The 26,200-nt window shown below is 33.4% G+C and overlaps 5 protein-coding genes and 3 pseudogenes across 8 annotated transcripts, besides 6 other annotated features; 3 read left to right on the forward strand and 5 right to left on the reverse strand.

Annotated features, from left to right (window-relative positions):
* Positions 1-90: part of a mobile genetic element that runs on past the window's edge.
* Positions 91-231: 141 nt separating this feature from the next.
* Positions 232-340: a mobile genetic element.
* A 141-nt stretch (positions 341-481) lies between these two features.
* Positions 482-590: a mobile genetic element.
* A 120-nt stretch (positions 591-710) lies between these two features.
* Positions 711-773: a mobile genetic element.
* A 2,270-nt stretch (positions 774-3,043) lies between these two features.
* Positions 3,044-24,956: a mobile genetic element.
* Positions 3,284-3,963, forward strand: TVAGG3_0512290 (annotated as a pseudogene). The gene has a single exon. A coding segment is annotated over exon 1 (680 nt).
* On the reverse strand, positions 9,134-9,402 carry TVAGG3_0512300 (uncharacterized protein; the record flags this gene model as incomplete). Its single annotated transcript, XM_051236993.1, has 1 exon — positions 9,134-9,402. A coding segment is annotated over one exon (269 nt), but the record flags the coding sequence as incomplete, so codon positions are not given.
* TVAGG3_0512310 lies at positions 11,983-12,678 on the forward strand (annotated as a pseudogene). Its single transcript has one exon. A coding segment is annotated over exon 1 (696 nt).
* Positions 12,695-13,498, reverse strand: TVAGG3_0512320 (KilA, N-terminal/APSES-type HTH, DNA-binding family; the record flags this gene model as incomplete). Its single annotated transcript, XM_051236994.1, has 1 exon — positions 12,695-13,498. The coding sequence occupies one exon, from the start codon at positions 13,496-13,498 to the stop codon at positions 12,695-12,697; it is 804 nt and encodes a 267-aa protein (XP_051094818.1).
* TVAGG3_0512330 (organellar and viral DNA polymerase type B) lies at positions 13,588-14,199 on the reverse strand (the record flags this gene model as incomplete). Its single annotated transcript, XM_051236995.1, has 1 exon — positions 13,588-14,199. One exon carries the CDS (start codon positions 14,197-14,199, stop codon positions 13,588-13,590), a length of 612 nt encoding a protein of 203 aa, XP_051094819.1.
* TVAGG3_0512340 (organellar and viral DNA polymerase type B) lies at positions 16,149-17,084 on the reverse strand (the record flags this gene model as incomplete). The annotated part of the gene is made up of 1 exon (XM_001329192.1): positions 16,149-17,084. One exon carries the CDS (start codon positions 17,082-17,084, stop codon positions 16,149-16,151), a length of 936 nt encoding a protein of 311 aa, XP_001329227.1.
* Positions 19,452-19,796, reverse strand: TVAGG3_0512350 (annotated as a pseudogene). Its single transcript has one exon. A coding segment is annotated over exon 1 (345 nt).
* Positions 20,088-20,462, forward strand: TVAGG3_0512360 (uncharacterized protein; the record flags this gene model as incomplete). Its single annotated transcript, XM_051236996.1, has 1 exon — positions 20,088-20,462. One exon carries the CDS (start codon positions 20,088-20,090, stop codon positions 20,460-20,462), a length of 375 nt encoding a protein of 124 aa, XP_051094820.1.
* A 32-nt stretch (positions 24,957-24,988) lies between the features above and the next one.
* Positions 24,989-26,085: a mobile genetic element.
* The last annotated feature ends 115 nt before the right edge of the window (positions 26,086-26,200 follow it).

Below are 26,200 nucleotides of genomic sequence, written 5' to 3' on the forward strand. Positions count from 1 at the left end.
CCACATTTCACCAAAATTTCTCGGCGCCATATAGAGAACTAGAGCCTGTGAGGTACTGATACTATCCATGTACCTCGCAGGCTCTAGTTCCAAGCCAAAATGGCTAAAAATTGCCCGCAATTGTTCACATTGCGGGCAATTTTTAGCCATTTTGGCTGGGAATTGGAGGGTGAGAGTAGTATTGTATGAAATAATATCTCTCACCCTCCAATTCATCCTATGGCGCCGAAAAAATTTTGGTGAAATGCGACCACATTTCACCAAAATTTCTCGGCGCCATATAGAGAACTAGAGCCTGTGAGGTACTGATACTATCCATGTACCTCGCAGGCTCTAGTTCCAAGCCAAAATGGCTAAAAATTGCCCGCAATTGTTCACATTGCGGGCAATTTTTAGCCATTTTGGCTGGGAATTGGAGGGTGAGAGTAGTATTGTATGAAATAATATCTCTCACCCTCCAATTCATCCTATGGCGCCGAAAAAATTTTGGTGAAATGCGACCACATTTCACCAAAATTTCTCGGCGCCATATAGAGAACTAGAGCCTGTGAGGTACTGATACTATCCATGTACCTCGCAGGCTCTAGTTCCAAGCCAAAATGGCTAAAAATTGCCCGCAATTGTTCACATTCCCATCTTTTGTTGGTAAGACGAAGAATATGAAATAAATTATGAAGAAGATAATGATGAATAAAATATCACTTTTTATATTTTTGACACGTAAAGTTGTCACTTTTCTGTCAAACCGTTTTTATCGTTTTCGTATATAACATTGAAACATCCAATAGTAAAACTGACACCACAACAACAGTTGCAACAACAAATGATGAATGACCCCACTATGTTGCAACAAATGTCAAGCAACCCTATGCTTTTAAACCGAGTTATTGGTGCACAGAGTGGAGGTTTAAGAGCGGCACTTTTAGCGAAAATGGCAGGCTATGGTGGAGCTGCAGACGGAACAGCTTATAACCCTCAAAGTCAAATGAATTTGAGTTCACTCAAAAATCAAATAACAGATGTCAAAAAGTCAAACATAGACATACAGAAACAAATAAGTGAAAACGAAAAGAAACTAGAATATGACAGACACACAAAGAAACTCAATGAGTTAAACGTAGAGAAAAAGAAGAAAGAAGAACAACTGAAAGAACTAAGTACAGAGGAATATGCGAAAAAAGTGTCAGAAAAAGCAGCAGAAGTAGCAAAAATGGAACAAGATGTTATAAATTTGAAAAACCATACTACTCAATATAAAGTACTGAAAGATGAAGAAATAAAACAAAAAGCCCTGAAGACATATATGGATAGCGATGAGTATAAAAAAGAAGTTGAAGCAAATGTAAAGGCAGAAAAACTTTTACAGTTGCAAAACCAAACCGTACAGTATGAAAACTTAGCACAAGAAAGTAAAAATAACGACGCAGCCATGCAAAAGGCAATGAAAAGCGCAGAATATATAAAAGCTAATAATGACTGGTTAGATGCCCAAGCCAACGCCAAAGCAGCCCAACTTATAGGGTCAATAAGGACAAAAATACAAGCGGATGAAGACAGTTCAAATGAAGCTTTAATGAATGCTGACTTTAAGAACGCCTTCGAAGCTCTTCATAGTAAGGTGAAAACTAGTGAACGACTTCTCATCTGGAAAGAAACTGAAGTCTGAAGGTTTCGACAAAGAGTTAAGAGAAGTAGCACAAAAATATGACGAAAATAACAGATGCAGCAACGAGACAGGCAGTTCAAAGTGCCTATGACGCCGTTAGAGCAACTGTTGTGGAAAGTCAAGAAAAAGAGTTACAACAGACCAAAACAGACCTAGTAAATGCTTTCTTAAAAACGAAAAGTCAGGTAGGACATTATGCTGCAGATGGAACATATGTGCCAGCTGGTGGAACTTATATACCACCAAACCCTCCAAGAGAAGCACCTGCACCAGGACTACCTAAAACATTTACATCGTCACATGGACACAGACACAGGCATGCACCAAAACCAACACAACAACCAACACAACAACCAACAGTTCAAAACACTGCACAGCAACCAACAGTTCAAAATCCAGCACCACAACCAACAGTTCAAAACACTGCACCACAACCAACAGTTCAAAACACTGCACCACAACCAACAGTTCAAAACACTGCACAGCAACAACCACAAACAGAGCAAGGACATAAAAGAAGTAGAGAACAAGGAAACCAAGAATTCTTAAAAATGCTTAAGGAAAATTATGGTTACCCAGATACTCTTGACTTTAGTGACAGATATAAAGAAGCTATTAGAAAGTTCAAGGAAGGAAATACTGACCCGAACCTATTTAGCTTTATGGTTCAGCACCAAATGGGATATAATTTCAAACCTGGAAAATACAAGCTCGCTAAGGGATATGATTTAATAGCATATCATCCAAATGACATGGATGAATTTACTCCGAGATATTTGGTGTCAGAGCTAAATGATAATTCAACTCTCTTCATGAAGCGCGTAAAAAATAGAGACGGAACGAAAGAAGAAAGGTTTATGAGTCCGGATGACTTAGATAGGGAACTTTTTAAAAACGGTCTCGGAATATATGAAATGCCAGCAGATGAGGTACAAGAAACTCCACAGGAAGAAGTTCAGATACAACCAGACATGGAAGAATAGTTCAGCAACAACAGCTAGAAGAGCCTGAAGGAAACAAACAAGTCCCTCCTTTGGAAACTAACTTCACAGAACTAGATGAAGATTTGGAACAGCCGAAAAATCTTGACCCTCAACAAGTGTATGCGGGAATATGGAATCTTTCCAAGAGTCTAAGAAAAATTCGGCTGACATAGTAGAAGAATATCGAAAAATGTTCGCCGACATACAAAAGACTCCAACATCAGATGAAAATATTCAGCATAGAATGGAAGAACTGAAAGAAAGTGTACGCAAATACAACAATCCTTTTTACTTACGACCATATAACGTTCAATCTTTGGCTGAACTCGGTGAAAATAAAAGGTTAAATTTCACCAAAACATATAGAAATGAAACATTGTTTAAAGTTCATTCAGAACCTAACCAATATGGAAACAAACCTACTTTTGTTTCTGCAGACTATGGAACTACAATGAGATGGGGTCATAAAGCTAATCCGGATAGGTGGTTCATAAACTTACAACCACAATTCCAAGAAGTTGTAGACGCAATGGAAGTGAATGGTGAACCAGATATAGCTGGTATTTTCAGCGCGGCTTTAATGCCATTGAAAGATATGAAACATGCAGATATTTTGAACCAGTATGAAATGAACATGGCTGATGGAAATATAACACCTGACGTTCTAGAACATTTATCTCAAAGAACTACACAGAACCATAGAGATGGTATATTTGGTGAAGAGTTTAGAAAGAAAGTTAGGGAGATAGAAGGAAGAGAACCTATTGTACATGACCTTGCAAACGAAAGTTTACAAAATGTCATAAAAACTTACTTTGCAGACAATGAACCGAGAAGGGATGAATATTTAAGAAAACTCAAATGGACAGTACCAAATGAAATGTTAGTATTGAAAAACATGTTCCATGACAAAATAAAACCAACTACAGAAATAAATGACGCAAGACTGAAACGTTGGGTAAAAGCTTTCCCATTCACAAAAGATATTATTGGTAACATGGAAAGAAAACCAGAATGGCTACAAAAACATATATTTGGAAACGAGCTTATTCCATATGGACAAGCTCTGTTTGAAGAGCTTGAACCGGAAACTCAGGAAAGAGTCATGCAAACAATACGCGAAGACTCAAATACAAACTATGACAAAATCTTTCTAGGATATAGGTTACCTGAGATGGGCGACCAGAGCCAAAGGCAAAAAGGACATGGGAAATTTACAACATACTAGGTGAACATGAGGCAAAGATGCAACAACTTGAAGCAGAGGGCAAGTTACCAAAAGCGACACCAAAGAAGAAGAGTAGAACAAAGTGAAAGTAGTGAAGAAGTAACTTCATCTAGTGAAAGTAGTGGCAATGAAGGAAAAAGAAGAGTTAAAAACTCAGTCAGGAAGAAAGTAAAGCTTGGTCCGAGTGGGTTCTATTATGACACATAAATCCAACTATTCTATATTTTTACCCATATGAAATGTACGCCGCTCAGAATATAACGCCAACAGTTTTGGATGCCATGAACGGAAATGTTTCCGAATGGTATAACGAATGCGACAATGCCATTAGAAGGTCAGAAATAGTTCCTGGAACTTACGAATATACAACTGCTGTTTCTTATGGAAACGTAGGTGAGTTTGGAGAAGGTTCTTCAACAACAGTAGATATTGCTTGCGACAGGTTTCATATTATTTCTATTGACAACTCATTCTTATACGTGGAACAAGACATTGAAATAAAACCTTCTGCCAAGTTGTCTGACAAGAAAGGTTGCAATGGAATTTTCTATGTCGGATACCAATATGCTCCAGAAGTTTTCATGGGATATAAGATATATTCTAACTCTGACTTAGTTCAAACAGTAACATGGGCAAACTATGAATGGTTCGCTTTGAGAAACTCAGTACAACCACAAGCTAGAGAACAAACAGACCAGTATGCAACTATTGAGAAAATAAGAAGACTTGACCCTAACGTTCCAGGAGTTTATGTTAACCTTTCTGGACAAACTGCAGCAGCAGTAACAAAGTAAAACTGAAACTTAGAGTTCCTTTGTCATCTTTCCTCATCTTCAGGTTTTTTAAGATACTTGCCAAACTGGGCAGGAAAAATTTCTATCGAACTTACTCCAAGCAAAAATAACTTAGTCATTGCACCAACACAAGACCCATTCACTATTACAGACGTAAAGGGAACAAATCAAACATCATTCGCCGAATTTTGCAAAGACAAAGTTGACTTAGACTTTGGTTTCTCAAACTTCAACAATGAAGTAAACTATTATTTCAATGCTGCTGGAACTGCTTGGGACCCAGTTAAGTTCACATGCGAAAAATTTGAATGCAAGAGAATAGAAAGCAGACTTGCAGTCTATATGTTGGACCCAGATATTTCAAATGCTTTAGCTGCCAAATATATTGCAGTTCCACTTATGTTCCCTATACACCAAATATCTGTCAAAGACTTTGCAGGTGAAGTTGGAAACCAAAGTGCTGACCCAGGTGCAAGAACAGATATTGCTTTAACAACTGCAATGAAACATGCAGATACTATGTTTGTACTGTTCAGACGAACTATAAATGACTATTCTTGTTTCTACAACCCCGGTATTAAATATCATATAAACATAGATGGCAAATATTATCCAAGAGAAGAATATTCTACAGTTGAGGATATGAGGTCATACAACTTGACATTAGATGCTATGAACTTTAACAACAATTTCACAACAACCATTAACCCTGAAATGCAAAGTTCTATTATGCCATATGTGAAAGTATGGACTCATACAGGAGGTCAAAAAACTCAATATACAAATGGAGACCGTTCAAACTTTTGGCTTGGCATTCCATTTGCTGACTCAGAAGACTTTATGGGTGGTATTTCAACTGTTGGTACTGTACAAATACAATATACTGGTGACAGAGACGGTCCAGATGAACTGAGAGCAAAGAAGTTTACAAAACCAATAGCACTTTTCACGGAAGATGCTCTTTTGAAGATTCGTTCGATGAAACCTGCTGGGGCTCCTCAGATTGGCATAACGACAGCTTCCATCGAGCAGATTTTGGCAGCAGGTCAGTAAGTTGTTCTTTGACACTTTTCTCACCATCGTAAATAGTTATGACACCTGTTTTGACATAATATTGTAAGATAAACTTACCTTTAGAAATATCTGTAAGTTTTGTTGTTATATTTTTGTCAACATCAAGAACTTTCACCATTTCAGTTATACCAACTTTCTTTGCTTTATGAAAATATTTTGGTTCAGCAAAGACTGCTATTCTATAACATTTTCCATTGTTTGTATAAAGAACTATTCTGTCAATGTATTTGTATTGTTTGTGAGTATAAACTTTGTTCTGCTTCAATTCAATAAGATATCCGAATACGTCCATCTTTTTATTCTAAGTAAAATGTCATTTCCGAAAAATAGAAGCGTAAGTGTTTCAAAAGGTTTAATGGCGGTGGCAGATGTGAAGTTAAATTCACCAACTCAAACAAACAGTCAAAGTGTTGTTGTCAATGTCAAAGACAGAGATGTTGAAGTGGGGAAACCATACGAAGACGAAGATGGTATAACAATTGTTCCTGTAAAAGAACAACAACATATCCTGAAGTTAGCAGAGACTTAAGTTCTGTTGCAGATATTCGAAACGACTACCAACAACTGAAAGACAAACTTCAAACTCAGGAGAAGATTTGTCAAGCTAAGTATAATGTAACTTGGTCGAACACACCTGTAAAAGTGAACTCATATGTCATTGCACCTCATGAAGTTTGAAAGAACTATTGAAACTTTTGACAGAGGCAGACGATATAAACATCAAAGAAATAGAACCCGACATTAGTTGCTGTGTTTCATATAATGTCTTGACAAGATATACGTATGAAAGGAGGTGAAACGTTGAACTTAAAGTATAGTTTCCCAGACGTCATAAAAATATTTGACGACCACAACATTTCATTAAAATTTATTTGCTAAGTAAATGGCAGAAGACATAATGGTTATACTATTACGACTAAAAACCCTGGGTCATATAATTCTATAACAACAAACTTACAAAGTCCTCAAGGACGATATTGTAAACTAACCTTAAACACAATGACGACTAAAGCCTGTTTTGCTCTTTTGACACCAGAAGACTTTATTGTTGTGAATGGTAAAAAATACTCCTTTGAAGATACTTACTCAGATTATACCACCAACAGGTTTTGTTGACTTATTTAATACTTAAGGACGGGTGTAACATGTGCTGCAACTAGAGCAGGTTTCATTATGTTTGGATGTCCGACTGAGTTTACTATAAACGATATGAGCTATAATACAAACTTATTTCTGGTTTTTACTACCAACAGTTTCCTATAACAGGAAAAGTGTCATACAAGGAATGTCTATTCCATTGACATTAAGCACACCAATCTTATATATTGTTTCAAACTTAGGTTCAAAGTGTTATTCGAATGTCGACAGAAACTATTATGACCAAAAGATACTTATGCGTATAAACAATACTTTCTCTGCTGGTTTGCCTATTGTTCATTCGAATGCAGAATTTTTCAACCTTAGTGAACTCAAACACTTTGGCAAGTATAAACGTTGACATTAGTTGACGCAAACTTTGTTCCTGTAAAACTTTTATGTCCTATGTATTTGTCAATGACGGCAGAAAGTTTCGAATTGGAAGATGCAAACTGGTGAAAGTATTGTATTACAAGAACAACTTCAACAACAAATAGCTCAAGAACAACAAATGCAACAACAAAGTCAAGAATAAAAAATATTTTTTTTTATTTTTATAAAATGTACAGAATAGATGTTTCAGATTTTTATGACTTCCAAGCATTCAGAATATGTGTCCATTTCGAGACTATAACAAAGCAGTCGAGAATTTGAAACGTTTAGTCATTTATGTGACTCTGCCCAGAATGTTATGTTATGAAAGAAGGGATGTAGTCTTTAACAAACCTAAGCAACAATAGTTTCAGAACAAGAAATGTAGACAGAAACTTAAGAAAATAAAAGTTGTACAAGTTGGCATGAAGATGTTAGATGCTTGGGATATCTTATTGTCAAAGTTAGAAGATTTTTCAGTTCGAGGTATAAAGTTCTATACACCTTCTCCAAACTTCTATTCTATCTTCACTGGATAAATACGAACAAGTAGAATGGAAAGAAAATATTATAGAAGCTTGGTTAGACCATGTCAAAGAAATTATATGCAATGGAAAGAAGTCTATGAGTATATCTTATGTTGGTTTGCAAACATCTTACAACATCCAAGTGCTAAAAATGAAAACTGCTCTCATTATAATTGGAAAACAAGGAACTGGTAAGAACACATTCTTTACGATATTTTGTGCAAACTGTTAGAGGGCTATTCGAACCCGAATATGACAAACTTAGAAAAATTCTGTGGCAAAGTTTAACTCCTCAATAGAGAATATGAAACTTATAGTATGTAACGAACTTCAAAGTATAGATACAACAAAAGTTTTGAACTCAGATGCTTTGAAGAGTCTTATAACAGACAAAGTTGGAGTTGTTGAAAGAAATATAAAGACCAAAGAGTTTGTGAAAATGTTTGCAAACTTCATTATGGTTTCAAACAATTCTGTTCCGATGAAGTTAGAAAGTTCTGACAGAAGATATGTAGTTGTCAGAACGTCAGAAGCTCATATGCAAGATACAGAATATTTGACGACTTAGCAGAAACTTTGACATCTGACTTTTACAACCACTTGTTCTCATATTTTATGACATTAGATATTTCAAAGTTCAATCCAAGAAATTCCACATACCGAAGAGAGACAAACATTGTTAGAAGCAAACAAGAGTGTATATGAACTGTTCATAGATGAAACTGACTTTGAGTGTTTAGATGAAAGGTCATTGTACGATTCGTATAAACAATATTGTCAAGAATATGGTTATATGACAGCGTCTAAACGAACATTCTTGGCAAATGTCAAAAGTCTTTTAGATGTTCAGAATGGTGTATATACAAAAAAATTTTTTATGAGTAAATTTAAAAAAATATTTTTTTATCCGATAGAAAAGATGGCAAAATTCATCTCAGTAAACAAGTACATGTCAGGACTTAAAGAAGAACTAGACCCATTCACATATTTGAATGTTTACTTCTACCATTTTTGAAAAGTCTTCATTCAGCAAAGTTTGGAACATCGAACCAGTTAAGTTTGCTATTGTGACTAAAAACGGTGCGAAATTTGAAGACTTAGACATAGAAGGTTTGTTAGCAGTCAAAGAAAGTTTGACAGAAGGTTTTCAAACCTTAAAGAAGGCAAAGCATACAAACTTGTTATACCTTATGAACCAAAGAAAGCAGACGACTATGAATATTATGAGTCTAAAGTTGTAGAAGTTCAAGGTAAATTGGGTAAAAAGATTTAGAGTCTAAGCCAGTGTTACTCCTAAAGAGGAAGAGAACATTGACATTGACACCAGAAATGTTCTAAAATAAAATTTATTTTTACATGTCAAATTTCTTTTTCTTGGAACTGGTTCAGGTTCTTTCTTCTCTTCTTCTACTTTCTTTTCTTTCTTTTCTTTCTTCTTCTTTTCTGGTGGAGTTATGTCAAATTTGGCGCAACTATATTTATGTAAAAGTTCTTTGTCCTTTAATAGCTCATCTATTCTGTTTTCTATTTCATCTTCAAGAACAGCGCATGTGTCTTCTTTGCATTCTAAGAACTTTTGTTGGACTTCATCTTTCCAATCGGCGTCATCTCTGTCAACAAGTCTGTCATTGACAAATTTTAAGACTGCTCTGCTTAATGTTTTATGGTTCTTGTCATATTCCCAGAAACAGAACTTTAGAACAAATTCACCTTTCTTGTTTACACTATGTAAGATTTTATGGTCGACAGATGTTTTGCTGGAGTGTGGTAGAATTTACGAAAAAGTGACACTTAACCTTAAATTTCCAAACACTATTTTTGATTGTATTTTGTTATTTATATTTTATATATATATGTATATTTATATATATGTATATTTATATATATGTATATATTTATATATGTATATATTTATATATGTATATATTTATATATGTATATATTTATATATGTATATATTTTATATATGTATATATTATATATGTATATATTTATATATGTATATATTTATATATGTATTATTTATATATGTATATATGTATTATGTATATATTTATATATGTATATATTTATATATGTATATATTTATATATGTATATATGATATATGTATATATTTATATATGTATATATTTTATATGTATATATTTATATATGTATATATTTATATATGTATATATTATATATGTATATATTTATATATGTATATATTTATATATGTATATATTTATATATGTATATATTTATATATGTATATATTTATATATGTATATATTTATATATGTATATATTTATATATGTATTATATATGTATATATTTATATATGTAATATTTATATATGTATATATTTATATATGTATATATTTATATATGTATATATTTATATATGTATATATTTATATATGTATATATTTATATATGTATATATTTATATATGTATATATTTATATATGTATATATTTATATATGTATATATTTATATATGTATATATTTATATATGTATATATTTATATATGTATATATTTATATATGTATATATTTATATATGTATATATTTATATATGTATATATTTATATATGTATATATTATATATGTATATATTTATATATGTATATATTTATATATGTATATATTTATATATGTATATATGTATATATGTATATATTTATATATGTATATATTTATATATGTATATATTTATATATGTATATATGTATATATGTATATATTTATATATGTATATATTTATATATGTATATATTTATATATGTATATATTTATATATGTATATATTTATATATGTATATATTTATATATGTATATATTTATATATGTATATATTATATATGTATATATTTATATATGTATATATTTATATATGTATATATTATATATGTATATATTTATATATGTATATATTTATATATGTATATATTTATATATGTATATATTTATATATGTATATATTTATATATGTATATATTTATATATGTATATATTTATATATGTATATATTTATATATGTATATATTTATATATGTATATATTTATATATGTATATATTTATATATGAATAAATAATACATCGAACTAGTTTTAGAGTTGATAGTAAGAAGCGAAGAACACTACCAGTAAGATACAGCAGTAGTAGCTGCTTCATGCTGCATTGAGTATTGTTGAATAATTTGAAGTAGTGGTTTTGAAATCAGCACCCCTATGAGAGCGCTGGCGACCGAAACACCACTAGTAAGATTGTGTATTAGAAACTGCTTCATGCTGTGTTGAGTAAGCTTCGATGTCTTTGTAGGATAGCTTTCTGAGAGCGAAACAAGATAGTGTTGAAAAAAAATTTGAAAATCTGAGAGACTGTGCAAGAGCCAACGACCAAAACACTACCAGTAAGATACAGCAGTAGTAGCTGCTTCATGCTGCATTGAGTATTGTTGAATAATTTGAAGTAGTGGTTTTTGAAATCAGCACCCCTATGAGAGCGCTGGCGACCGAAACACCACTAGTAAGATTGTGTATTAGAAACTGCTTCATGCTGTGTTGAGTAAGCTTCGATGTCTTTATCAGACCACCTTTAAATTAACCACTCACATTCTCACTGTGGTCCATCTAAAATTTGTAAACTTTATGACATAAAATTATATATATGCAGGATCCCACCTATTACTTAATCTTTTGGAATAAATGTTTTATAATATTTATCGATTGATTGTAATTTTTTTGTATAAAAAAAGTTTTTTATTTATATTAAAAATATATTCGGTTAATGATATTATCTTATAATTTGTAAATAAATCTAGTAATAAAATAACTTTAATAGTTGGTGTCACTTTTTCGAAAATTCTGGTTTTTTCCCCAGAAACAGAACTTTAGAACAAATTCACCTTTCTTGTTTACACTATGTAAGATTTTATGGTCGACAGATGTTTTGCTGTCGAAAAGCTTGTCTCGAATATAGATAGCGAAATCGCTAGACATTTTCTAAAAGATAAAAATTTTAATTTTTCTAAAAATATGTTAGAAAAAAGTTTGCTGACATTGACAAAAAATTGAGAATGTTTTAAACAAGAACAAGAGGAAGTTAGAAAATGCTCAGAAAACCTATACATGACAAGTTCTTATTTGCTCAGAATGGTATAACAGGTCTAATTGCACCACCTGGGTCTGGTAAGACTTTCACTTATCTTAAAATGGCTGCACAACAACAAGAACTAGATGAGAAGAACCCATTCTATGAGTTAGTTGTCATTTGTAGTACTTCTGGTCAATTTGACCAAACCGTCAATTCGTTCAAAGATATTATAAAGAAGTCTAAGTTAGTATGTATAAAGGATACTGAGCTGTTAGATTGGATAAAGAAGTACCAAAGAAGAGTTTGAAGTATAATGCTATAAATGAGTATATAAATTCTAAGTTTAAAGACCCTAATGAGGAAATGCAGAGAATATTAGAGAAGAAACACTTCCGAAAACAAACAGAAAGAGATAGAATACATTTCGAAGAAATTGCAATCTTACGATTGGAAGACTTACCCTCATAGATGTCTTCTTATCTTAGATGATTTCGCCTCTCATCCTTTGTTAAAGAACAGAGAACAAGATATGTGTCGAATTCTTAAGAAGCTCAGACACTTTAACATCTCAGTTGTCATTTGTGTACAGACAGCAAAGAGTTTAAGTAAGGATGTTAAAAGAATACTTACTGACATTATACTTTTCCCCGGATTGTCCGAAGACGATTTCATGGAACTTATGAAAGAGTCCATGGCAGGTAAGTTTGACAGACATGAACTATGGGAGAAGTACAAAGTCATACAAGACCCTCATACTTCTTTCAGAATTCATATCTACGCAAACAAAGTTCAAATTGTAAAAAGTCAAGCTTGAAAAATAAATGGTTCATTTACCCTACTTGTTTGAAGTTGTCAAAATACTCTGTTATTTTTTCTTTCAGTAGCGGTAAGTCTTCTTTGAAGGTAAAAATTGTACAACCTTTCATATCATAGTGTGTTTGAGGTAACGTATCTTGAACTATTTGTTTCACATCTTCATTCGGTGTCATTGAAATCGGTAAGTTTTCGCGATAGAACCAATTTCTGTCAGATTTGTAAATCTTAGCAAGGTCGTAAAAGCTTTTGTTGTTTCTTCTGACTAAATGCAACATAACCATATCTCTATCTTCTTCATTTTCCATCTCTTCAGTATAAATCATATACTTATAGTTCTTTTCCTTTCCTTTTGGTACCGAACGTGGTATTCTTTTCTGAATGCTTTTGTCTTTTGCTTCAAGCTTGTTTTCCATCTCTTCACGTTCTTGTCTATGAATTTCGTCAAGAAGTCTGTAAATATTCCAAGCATAACGAGGCGAAGCCCACATTGCAACAGCATTTACAAGAAGTCTATGTACATAATATCCTCTCAAACCATTTGGCAAATTTTTACGATTTTCATGAGTTTTAGGCGACCCCGAAAAAAGTCGGTCTCGCTGTGCTTCGCTCAAAAGTTCTTGTGTGCTTTGGTTTTTGAACCAATCGTCTGTATGTTTGGTATCTGGAGCAAAACATGCTGTCAAAATACTTTGCATTTGGTACATATCGTCTTTGACCGAACGAATGAGACGGAGTTGTTTGTTAAACTGAACCCACTCATATTCTTCATTTATAGCTTCATGGACTATAACTGTTGTTGTGTTCTCTGTTGTTGACATATCTGTCTTTACATACAAAATAAAAAATTTGTTAGAAAAAAATTAGCGTTATTTTTTCTATCTTTCACAAAAGACCAAAAATAAACGCTTTACATGTATTTTTCAGCAACTTCGTCAAATAATTTTATAGCTTTATCTATCTCATCTACTTCAAACGTTTCTTTACCTTTTATGGGAGCACCATACATTTTCTCAAACTTTTCAAGTAGTTCTGTTTCTGCAGCTCTCATATCATTAGCAAACACAACCTTGACTCTATTGACTGTACTGTCATATCTTTGAGTTATATTATATGTTCTTCCTATCTTATATCTTTTTGTATTGAAGTCCTTCGGTTTCTGAACGATGTAAAGTAAGCCTTCACTGCAACGTTCCGTATCGAATGAACCATATGTTATGAAGTTATATCCAACAACTGGGTCTAACCATAACAAAACTATTGGTATAAGACTTTTGTCTATAAGATATGCTCTTGTTCCATAAAATGCTACTGATATCATAAGCTCAGGATTTCTTGTCAAAATTTTCTGAGTAGAAGCAATTTTAACCCAGTCCTTCGGTTTCTTTCCAGATGGAGATATAATGTCTGACAAAGAATATTTGTTGTATTTCTTTGAGTATCTTACGTTTAAATCACCTATTCTAACCACTTTGGTGTCATTGTCTATCTTTCTAACTGTTTCAAACTCAATGTTTGTCATTTCTGTTCTTACATACAAAATAAAAAAATAAATAAAAATAAAACTAACTTTATTTTTTTTAAGTTTGGTCATCCTTCACGGTATGACAAATATACTATATTTTACTTAAAAATATGCAAGCGGCTCATAGCTCAGTGGTATGGGCTACCTCGTTAAAGGCGTCGAAGACCTCAGTTCAAATCCCGATTCGCGCAGGTTTTTTCCCTTTTATGCAGTGAAATTTCATGTACATAGGTTATTTTGGTGTTAGACCCTAGTGAAGAAAATAGAACGATATAAGTTTACATTTGTAAGGTTACTTTGGTGTTAGACCCTAGTGAAGAAAATAGAACGATATAAGTTTACATTTGTAAGGTTACTTTGGTGTTAGACCCTAGTGAAGAAAATAGAACGATATAAGTTTACATTTGTAAAGTTGGACGATAAAAATCTCTGCTACTGTCAGTAAAAGTACTGCTACTGTCAGTAAAAGTACTGCTAATGTCAGTAAAAGTACTGCTAATGTCAGTAAAAAGGAAAATTTGAGAGGGTTTTCGACGATAAAGTACTGCTACTGTCAGTAAAAGTACTGCTACTGTCAGTAAAAATACTGCTACTGTCAGTAAAAGTACTGCTACTGTCAGTAAAAGTACTGCTACTGTCAGTAAAAGTACTGCTACTGTCAGTAAAAGTACTGCTACTGTCAGTAAAAGTACTGCTAATGTCAGTAAAAAGGAAAATTTGAGAGGGTTTTCGACGATAAAGTACTGCTACTGTCAGTAAAAGTACTGCTACTGTCAGTAAAAGTACTGCTACTGTCAGTAAAAGTACTGCTACTGTCAGTAAAAGTACTGCTACTGTCAGTAAAAAGGAAAATTTGAGAGGGTTTTCGACGATAAAGTACTGCTACTGTCAGTAAAAGTACTGCTAATGTCAGTAAAAGTACTGCTAATGTCAGTAGCAATGGTCGAAGTCGAACCTACCGACGAGGCAATTTACCTAATTGAAATTAACGAGCTTGTTAAAGACTTCCTCAGGCAGAATGTAAAAGGCAAGCTTGTTAACGGTTAGAAACCGTATAGAACCTTCATTTTTTTCCTCAAAAATAATGTTTATGTTAGAATATTAGAAAATAACATTTTTCTAACATAAGCGTTTTACATGGTAAACGTTATTTTTGGAATTTTGTGAAAACTCAACGGTTTGACACATGCCATATGCCATTTTACTCAGAATTTTGTGCTGAATTCAGCAAAAATAAAGTTTATGTTAGAATGTTAGATCTAACACGTTTTCTAACACGTTTTCTCACATGGTCTAAAACACACAAAACTCATGAAATTTGTGCTGAATTCAGCAAAAATATATTTTAGGGTAGATGGTTAGATCTAACACGTTTTCTCACCTCTTTTTTTCACAACCGTTTTACATGGTATATGTTGCGATGGTTCATGACTTTAAACAGTTTTGTAGCCTCTATTTCTTCTTTTAGTACATCGAATGTTTTAACAATGCCGAAAGTTTCTTTATATTTCTTCTTGACGTCAGATAGAAGGAAATCTTCTGCTGTTGGATAGTTTTTGTCAAGACTTCATTGTAAATGACCAAAAATAAAGTTTATGTTAGCATGTTAGATCTAACACGTTTTCTAACACGTTTTCTAACATGGTCTAAAACACACAAAACTCATGAAATTTCAAGACTTCATCGAACTTAAATGTTTTGTCAAGACTTTGTCATATGATTGCTTCTCTCGGTTTTCCGAGGGAAGAGATTCCATGTTTTGTCAAGACTTCATTGTAAATGACCAAAAATATATTTTATGTTAGCATGTTAGATCTAACACGTTTTCTAACATGGTCTAAAACACACAAAACTCATGAAATTTCATACGGAATTCAGCAAAAATAAAGTTTATGTTAACATGTTAGATCTCACCTGTTTTCTCACCTGTTTTCTCACATAACTATTTACAAGCGTTTTACATGGTATATGTTGCGATGGTTCATGACTCTAAACAGTTTTGTAGCCTCTATTTCTTCTTTTAGTACATCGAATGTTTTAACGATACCGAAGGTTTCTTTATATTTCTTCTTGACGTCAGATAGAAGGAAATCTTCTGCTGTTGGATAGTTTTTGTTCAGAAATTCTAACATGTCCATTTTATTTTCTGCTGGCTTTTCTGCTTCTTTCTTTAAATCTGCATAGTCGTTTCTCATTCTTTCTATCTCTTTGACGGAGTAGTTATATTTCCTCATTGCTGCTTTACATTTAGAACATTGCGGGTTCATTTTTGCGTTATATTCTGAAACCTTACCTGCTAAAACAACTAAAGCGTCAATGGTTTTCTTTAACTCAAAAGTTGCTGGTTTTATCTGTTTATTCCATACTTTGCCTCTTCTATCTTTATCTCTTATCTGCCATACACATTCAGCAACTAACGAAACAAAGTTGTCGTAGGTCTTAAATTCTTCAGATTTATATATGTCAGAAACATTCTTATATACCATGTCGCAATCTTTGTCCATAACCTTATGGTTGCAATGAAATCCTAGAAACTCATAGTTTACCTTTCGTATGAACTTCTTTATTTCTACTGAGTCAGTTGCTTTGACTTCAATTTCATCGAATTCAGGAATAGTGAGTTTTTGTTGTTGGATTTCAGGTAGTTTGGGTAAATGGTCAATAATGTCCTCCATTTCATAAAGATACTGTTCATTTGTTTCATCTTTCGCACTACAGTCTAAATTACTTGTTAACAGTTCTTGCTTTATCTTCTGGATTTTTGTTTCAAAAGTATATGAAGAAGGAATGAAGCTTTTCATCTCTACTAACATAGATGTTGGATTCATAACTAACGAGTTTGGTGCTGTAGTTTGAATTGTTGTTGTGCCGATTGTTGACATTTCTGTTCTTACATACAAAATAAAAAAATAAAAAAAAAATAAAACTAACTTTATTTTTTATTTCGGGAAAATTCATGAAAATTCAAGAGGGTAGAAAACAGGTGAGAAAACAGGTTAGATCTAACCATCTACCCTAAAATATATTTTTGGGTCCTTTACACTCATTACGAAGAAGTCTTGACAAAACATTTACGAAGAAGTCATGAAAATTCAAGAGGGTAGAAAAGAGGGTAGAAAACATTTACGAAGAAGTCATGAAAATTCAAGAGGTGAAAAAAGAGGTGAAAAAACATTTACGAAGAAGTCATGACAAAACATTTACGAAGAAGTCATGAAAATTCAAGAGGGTGAAAAAAGAGGTGAAAAAACAGGTGAGATCTAACCTCTTCACCTAAACTTTATTTTTGGGTCCTTTACACTCATTACGAAGAAGTCTTGACAAAACATTTACGAAGAAGTCATGAAAATTCAAGAGGTGAAAAAACAGGTGAGATCTAACATGCTAACATAAACTTTATTTTTGGTGTAAATTTCATGATTTTCGAGAGTTTTAGACCATGTTAGAAAACATGTTAGAAAAGGTGTTAGATCTAACATTCTAACATAAACTTTATTTTTGCTGTAAATTTCATGAAAATTCATGAGGTTAGAAAACATGTTAGAAAACATGTTAGATCTAACATGTTAACATAAACTTTATTTTTGGGTCCTTTACACTCATTACGAAGAAGTCTTGACAAAACATTTACGATGAAATCATGACAAAACATTTACGAAGAAGTCATGACAAAACATTTACGAAGAAGTCTTGACAAAACATTTACGAAGAAGTCATGAAAATTCAAGAGGGTGAAAAAAGAGGTGAAAAAACAGGTGAGATCTAACCTCTTCACCTAAACTTTATTTTTGGGTCCTTTACACTCATTACGAAGAAGTCTTGACAAAACATTTACGAAGAAGTCATGAAAATTCAAGAGGTTGAAAAAAGGTGAGATCTAACCTGCTAACATAAACTTTATTTTTGGTGTAAATTTCATGATTTTCGAGAGTTTTAGACATGTTGAAAACATGTTAGAAAAGGTGTTAGATCTAACATTCTAACATAAACTTTATTTTTGCTGTAAATTTCATGAAATTCATGAGGTTAGAAAAACATGTTAGAAAACATGTTAGATCTAACATGTTAACATAAACTTTATTTTTGGGTCCTTACACTCATTACGAAGAAGTCTTGACAAAACATTTACGATGAAATCATGAACAAAACATTTACGAAGAAGTCATGACAAAACATTTACGAAGAAGTCTTGACAAAACATTTACGAAGAAGTCATGAAAATTCAAGAGGGTGAAAAAAGAGGTGAAAAACAGGTGAGATCTAACCTCTTCACCTAAACTTTATTTTTGGGTCCTTTACACTCATTACGAAGAAGTCTTGACAAAACATTTACGAAGAAGTCATGAAAATTCAAGAGGTGAAAAACAGGTGAGATCTAACATGCTAACATAAACTTTATTTTTGGTGTAATTTCATGATTTTCGAGAGTTTTAGACCATGTTAGAAAACATGTTAGAAAAGGTGTTAGATCTAACATTCTAACATAACTTTATTTTTGCTGTAAATTTCATGAAAATTCATGAGGTTAGAAAACATGTTAGAAAACATGTTAGATCTAACATGTTAACATAAACTTTATTTTTGGGTCCTTTACACTCATTACGAAGAAGTCTTGACAAAACATTTACGATGAAATCATGACAAAACATTTACGAAGAAGTCATGACAAAACATTTACGAAGAAGTCTTGACAAAACATTTACGAAGAAGTCATGACAAAACATTTACGAAGAAAAAAAATGACACTTTTTCATTAGATAACTGTTATTTTTTGACGAAGTGAAGGTTTACACTTCGTCAAAAAAATCCCTGAAATCATATCTTTTATACAAAAAATACAAAAAATGACACTTTTCATTAGATAACTGTTATTTTTTGACGAAGTGAAGGTTTACACTTCGTCAAAAAAATCCCTGAAATCATATCTTTTATACAAAAAAATACAAAAAATGACACTTTTTCATTAGATAACTGTTATTTTTTGACGAAGTGAAGGTTTACACTTCGTCAAAAAAATCCCTGAAATCATATCTTTTATACACTCATTACGAAGAAGTCTTGACAAAACATTTACGAAGAAGTCATGAAAATTCAAGAGGTTAGAAAAGAGGTGAAAAAACAGGTGAGATGAAGTCTTGACAAAACATTTACGAAGAAGTCATGACAAATTCAAGAGGTGAAAAAACAGGTGAGAAAACAGGTTAGATCTAACCTTCTACCCTAAATTATATTTTTGGTCCGGGAACAACTTTCTCTCAATTGGAGCTGTGGCATACTCTTTGCGTAAACGGTTCAGACCTTCTTCGAACTCTTGGTCTCTCTTCGATTTGGATTGAGATTGGAATTGCTGGGGTGGAGCTTGCTGGAAATCCAAGGGTTGGGGAAGTAAGGCATAGGCTGAGGAGGAGGGTAGTTCGGGAAGCCTTGTGGTGGGTAGTATTGAGGTGGAAATTGGTAGTAACCTTGAGATGGAATTGGTAGTAATTTGGTGGAGGGACTTGCTGGAACTGAGGTTGCTGAGGAGACTGTTGTGGTTCTGCAGCTTTCGGTTCTTCTGGCTTTGGAAGGCATTCAGGAAGAGGAACGTCAGTCATCCGTTTGTGTCCTGTCGGAAGGAAGAACTTTTCCTGTCGGAAGGAAGAACTTTTCCTGTCGGAAGGAAAATTTTTTCCTGTCGGAAGGAAAAACTTTTTCTGTTGGAAGGAAAATTTTTTCCTGTTGGAAGGAAAAACTTTTTCTGAAGTTCGACCAAAAAGTTCTCAATTTTCGAAAATTTGAATGGTTTACGGACGGACAACTGGAAGAGTTCTTCCTGTCGGAAGGAAAAATTTTTCCTGTCGGAAGGAAAATTTTTTCCAGTTGTCGGGAAAATATTTTCCTGTCGGATGGAAGGACTCGGAATGCCAGAAGGATTTGACGAGGCAATTTACCTAATTGAACTTAACGACTGCGTAAAAGACTACTTGCGCAAGGTCATGAAGCCCAAGGTCAAGTTCACCACTATTTCTGGAAGGGCTGCCTTGAATCTCGAGACTTCGACTGGAATTCCAATTCAAATACCAGAAAACACTCCTTTCGACGACATAAAGCAAGCAAAGAAAGAAGCCATTATAAAGTTCTTTGCCAAGCGTCCTTGGATACTACTTCCAAACAAGGAGAACCCCCTACCCCATATGAAATTGGCAATTCAGTCTCTCCTTCGCTTCTCGGGTCAACCATTCTACATAACCTGTGAAGGCGACATCCAACCAGTTCAGTAAACCTTAACGTTTAACTGCACTTTTTTATGTTTTTTGTGAAAGTGTCAAAAATAAATTGTTTTCATGAGTTTTCTACGATGTTAGAAAAAATGTTATTTTCTAATATCTTCACATTCAATACTTTTTCAGCACTTTTCCGTAGTTATATATGAAAGACAATTCGAGATAAAAGTCATAGTACAATGGAATAATATGTTGCACACCATTTGTTGTGAACCAAACTTGAAAGTCAGAGAAAACTGTTACTAGGTGGTTCGTAGAATTTAGAAGCAAAGTCATAAAAGTCCTTACCAATACATAGAAAACTATTGTTGCTTGAACTGAAACTTGCATGACACATAACATTTTGAGGGTCAAACACGTTTCTATAAACTGTCAAATCTGCTGGTGGAAGTATAAATTTAAATGGACCATCTGGTGGTAATGGTTCGTTCTGGTTTAGTAACCGAAGAAATTGTGCCAAGAACGTTTGTCTACTTTTCAAAATAAAAACTCTGTATCTCTTGGAGGGTTAATTTCAATCTTTTGAAATGAAACGGTGGAGTTCATCTTGTCATATTCTAGTTTCAGATAGTATGTTCCATTTAGTAAAGAGTCGTATTTTTCTTGAAATTCCCAATAATATTTGTTCATTTGAGTTTGAAAGTCATTTAGAGTTTTCTCAAGACTTTCGTCTGAACGAACTGTAAAGATTCTCATTTCGTCAAATTTGTCTATTAGACCATCAGAACCTTTATACTGCCATGAAAATATACTGCGAACATAAATGCGTTAGTTCTATTTGAAACAAACTCTTCTAATCCTATTGCCTTTGCATCTGAAGGACTTTTGAAGCCAACGAATTGGATAGTCAAACCTGTATACTCGGGATGAAATTTCTTCATCTGAAATAGTCCTACCAGCATTTGTAAAGATATAGTCTAACGGTTTTGTATCTGCTACTTTTGTTCTTTGTTTTTCAACCTGAAGCATTTAATATATGTAAAAATATATTGTTTAAAATGGTATGCCATTTCATATTTCTCATCTAACAAACAAGTTTCCCAACGGTCTTCTCCAACAAACTCAGCGTACATTTCAAATAAAATTAAAAAATGTCACTTTTTAAAAATAAATTTTTACTTCATGCAATGTTTAACACATCGAAAGGCATGTCCATAAGACGTTCTTCTTCTAACCTCTCTAGTCTGTTTGGATAATTTGCACGTGCTGTTTCCAAATCCATTTCGTAGCGAAGACCAGACAATTTGTCATAGACTTTTATGGGTCTTCCTTTCTTATATTTAAACTTCTTCGAACTCTCCAACCATATCTTTGTAACTCTGCTTTTATTCTAGCAGACTTTCTATCCTTCTATATGGGGGGCATTTTTATAAAAATAAAAAAAAAATATTTTTTTCTTTACTTACAATAACCGCCTGCTGCCATAAATCTTTGACGCCAACCCATACCAGCTAATGAAGGTTGACTTGGTTTAGTTTCCAAACTAAACTTTGGTTTTGGTTTATCTTCAGTTTTTGGTTTTTCTTCTTCTATCGGTTTTTCGTCACTTTTCGGTTTCTCTGACTTTACTTCACTTGCAGGAACAGTTGTGTCGTCAACATCTTATATATCATATCCTTTGTTTTTGTTTTCCTTTCAACTTTTTGTGTTTGTTGTAAAGTTTAGAACTATTTCGACTCTAAGTCAATGAGATGTTCTATAATGAACTGTTGGTCAGTGAAGTAAACTTTTCCATCTGTTGTCTCGAAAGCTCCTTCAGACTTCAATATTTTTTGTGAGAGTCTGTTTCTTTTTGAGATACTTGCCGTTCCATTTTTATGAAAAGTGACTTTGTAGTTAGGGTTTGTATTTCCAGACCTGGCACTTTCTATTATTGAATTTTTCTCTTCATCTGTAAGTTCTTTGACAGGTTTTTGACAATGGTTCTGAACTTTTTTGTTTGTGGTGTCAATCTACCGTTTCAACTTCTTCGGTCATTTCATCTCAGTAAAAATTTTAGTTTGGTTTGTTTTCAACTGGTTGTTTAGGTTTTTTAAGTCGGTCTAAAACTTCCTGAGGTATAGGAAGAACTTGACAAACACGTGGTGTAACTGCTGGAAGCCGACAAATCATCTTGAACCATTTGTCTCAATGCTGTATTGTTTTTCATCTCAGTAAAAACTTTACATTCCCACGTTTGAGGCGGTTGAGGTTGGTTATTGTTTACCCACTGTTGTGCATGGTTATATCCTCTGTTAAAGAATCTTTCACCTTGGTCCATATAGTGTCCTGCTTGGTTTTAGTAGTCATTTGCTTTTGTTATAATAGTTTCCTGCTTGTCTTCCTACATTGTCCATCCATCCTTGAACTTTTCCTTCTTGTTTCAGGATTTGGAATAAGGTTTGTTGCATCTCGTGCTACATCCAACCTTTCTGTACAGTTTGTATAATAGGTTGTGCTTTCTCTTTAAGTATACCTAATGTACTCAAAATCTTCCTTCCAACTCCAAATACACCTCTGGCTATTGTTCCCACTGCGGGCAAAAATCTGGATGCAACTCCTGCTAATGCGCCAAATAAACCCATTTCTTATAGGATAAAAATGACGAATCCAAACAAGGACCCCTATGTTTCTAAAGCGACAAAGAAAGCACTCATGATAAAAATCTTTAGTTCAACACCAAATGCTTGGTTTATGGATATCTTGGAAAACATTCGAGAGTTAGAACAGATGGACCACCATACTGGCTAATATTGTCGGTCAAAACACAAGATACTGTGAAGCCATACCATTATGGTCCAAAAATATTTTAGATGTGAAAACTGCTTTGACAATATTCGTTGACAATACCATCCAACAAAACTGACATCTGACTGTGAAAGTTCTTTCAAATCAGATGATGTAAAAAACTATCTGCGTTCAAAAAATGTAAACCAATATTTCATTGTCGACCAAAACCATTCTGCTCTTGGTGTCATTGACGGTTGTATAAAAATGTTAAGAGACTTAAAAACCACAAGGTGGTGAAGCAAATGAAATGTCATATGACGACAAATATAGACACTTCTCCATGGCAAAGATGAGACAAGTTTTAAATATTCAATAGCCGTAAACAAAAAGGTTTGGGAAACCACTCCCCGAAGAAATGAAAAACAACCCTGACTTAGAGAAAGACTATATATTTAATAATTTAGTCAAAAGAGACAAACAAGAAGAATGCCGGCTTCAAACTTCAGAAAGGTGACAAAGTAAAAATAGAAATACCTAAACGCGACCCATATGAAAATACTATTGACTATGACAACAATGGGAACCCGACAGGTACTCACATTCGTGTTCGTAAAAATAGAAGAAAGTATACAAGAGAATATTATGAAGTTTTAGGCAAACATGGCAAAATGTACACACTGCAAGCAGAAGATAAAACTACTATTGTCAGACCTCGTTTCAAACTTGTCAAAGTTCAAGGTGGTATACTTTCAAAGACAGTTCTAAAAATATAAGACAACTCCTGACGAATATGCTAAAGAAGTTGAAAATGACGACTAAGCATTTCTATACCATGCGTAAACTGTCATGTAAGGTGGCATGTATTCTTTACTTTGTCCGTTGTTTGCGTATATCCTGAAACGCGATGTGTATGGTTTCCTCCTCCCTCAGTGTTACTCCAGAAACAATTTATAGCAAACTGAACGTTGTCTTTAACATCATATCCTTTACCTTTTGTCATTGCTGACCAATCCCAATATCTATGCTTATGCCAACCTGCTTGAGATGTACTTAAATCTATGTAGTGACTATGTGCAGGTAAATTTTCACCTGAAATCGTTTTACTTCCACCTTTCCTTTGAAGAGTTTGCACAATACAAAAACCTGTCGACTATTTGAGTCCAAGTTCCAAAACCAAGTACTACTTCTGGTCTGGTAGAGTTCATTGACGTATAAATAGAGCCTATAGGATATAATGTTTGAAGTTCTGTCTTTAATGTTTGAAGCTTTTTTTGTCTGCTTTCTTGTCATATAATCTTGAGCAGTGAATTTAATATTATGTTCATCCTTCATGACATAAACATCTTTACATCTAATGTTTCTCATCGTCGTTATGTCGTCATCCGATGTTAAACCTTGTGGAAAGTTAGGAGGTTTACAATATAATGCATCCCCACCAGTTTCTTCAACCGTTCCTTCAATACTTTCTATAGCAACAGTTGTAAAACTTGTATGTGTATGAGTCTTATTTGCTTTCTTCTCTAACTCATCGTTAACATAAGTTTTATCTGCTTTAAGGTCTAAACATCCTGAAACCCATCCTGTATCAGCTTTAGTTTTTAAAATCTTCGATGTCCATTCATGACACCATTCAGCCCTTTCTATAATTTCATTATCTTTTTCATCCACATATTCCTTATCCGCTTTCTTCTCTAACTTACTAGCCACATATTCCTCATCCGCTTTCTTTTCAAGGCTAACGTTTAAGTCTGTTATTTCAGATATAGAATGTGTATGAGTCTTTTTAGAATATTCGTTTTCAGCTCTTGTCACTTTCTCGTAAACGAAAAAGAGGATTTGACGCAGTCAAATCCTCTCTCTCAAAAAGTGGACTTTACATGGCAAATTTCAAATGCATGTAAGGTCCACTTTGATCAGTTTCAGGATGGAATTGGAGGCCATGAGGTACTGACATTGCATCAGTATCTCATAGCCTCCAATCCCTTCAAAAAATGGGAGAAACTTTGGTCGAATAATTTAACATTCGGCCAAAGTTTCTCCCATAATTAATGAGAATGAAATGGTAAGAGGCATATAGGGTCACTATATACCTCTTACCCTTTCATTTTCATTTGGAGGTCAACAAACCCGGAGTTAATTGCAAACAATTAACTCCAAATTTGTTTATGTTAAGGAAGGAATTGGAGGGTAAGAGGTACATAGTATGAATATGTACCTCTTACCCTCCAATTCCTTCTAGAAAGTTCCAAAACTTTGGGTTAATTGCAAACTATTAACCCAAAGTTTTGGAACTTTCAAGTGGAGATGGAAGGCTTTGGGTATACATTAATATAATATACCTCAAAGCCTTCCATCTCCACTACAAATGGGAGAAACTTTGTCCGAATAGTTTAACATTCGGACAAAGTTTCTCCCATCTTTCAATGTAATTGCTACTGTGAGGTACTGACTTGAAGTCAGTGCTTCACAGGTAGCAATATCCAAAAATTTAAAAACATTTTATCAGTTCGTTAGAGAACTAGAGCCTCCTAGGTACTGAACCAGAATCAGTGCCTAGGGGACTCTAGTGATCTATATAAATCTGAGAAACTTTGAGGAAATTGTTCGACATTTCCTCAAAGTTTCTCAGCAATTTAGCGAGGAATGTTCGTTATCGTGTAGATATTTATAATATATACATGATAACAAACATTCCCCGCTAAAAGATGTAAAATCTTATAAGAAATAATTGCAAAAATAACAAATTGCAACAAATTTTATATGAAACTGAACTTATGAGGTAGTGATTCAAGATCACCGCCTCATAAGATTCAGTTTCAATCTCAAGTATCTCAAAAGTAAGGCTCTATTTTTTGCCATGTAAAGTGTCACTTTTTCTGTCAAGCCGTTTTTATCGTTTTCGTTTACAACAACTTCACTTGACATTTTATTGTCAACATATGTTTTGTCTGCTAGTTCAGGATGAGTATGTTCTTTTGTTGCATAAGCATTGTTAGCTCTTTCTTCTTCTTTTGCTATTGCATCGT

This window comes from Trichomonas vaginalis, chromosome II, assembly GCF_026262505.1.
Source record: "Trichomonas vaginalis G3 chromosome II, whole genome shotgun sequence".
Taxonomy (NCBI): Eukaryota; Parabasalia; order Trichomonadida; family Trichomonadidae; genus Trichomonas; species Trichomonas vaginalis.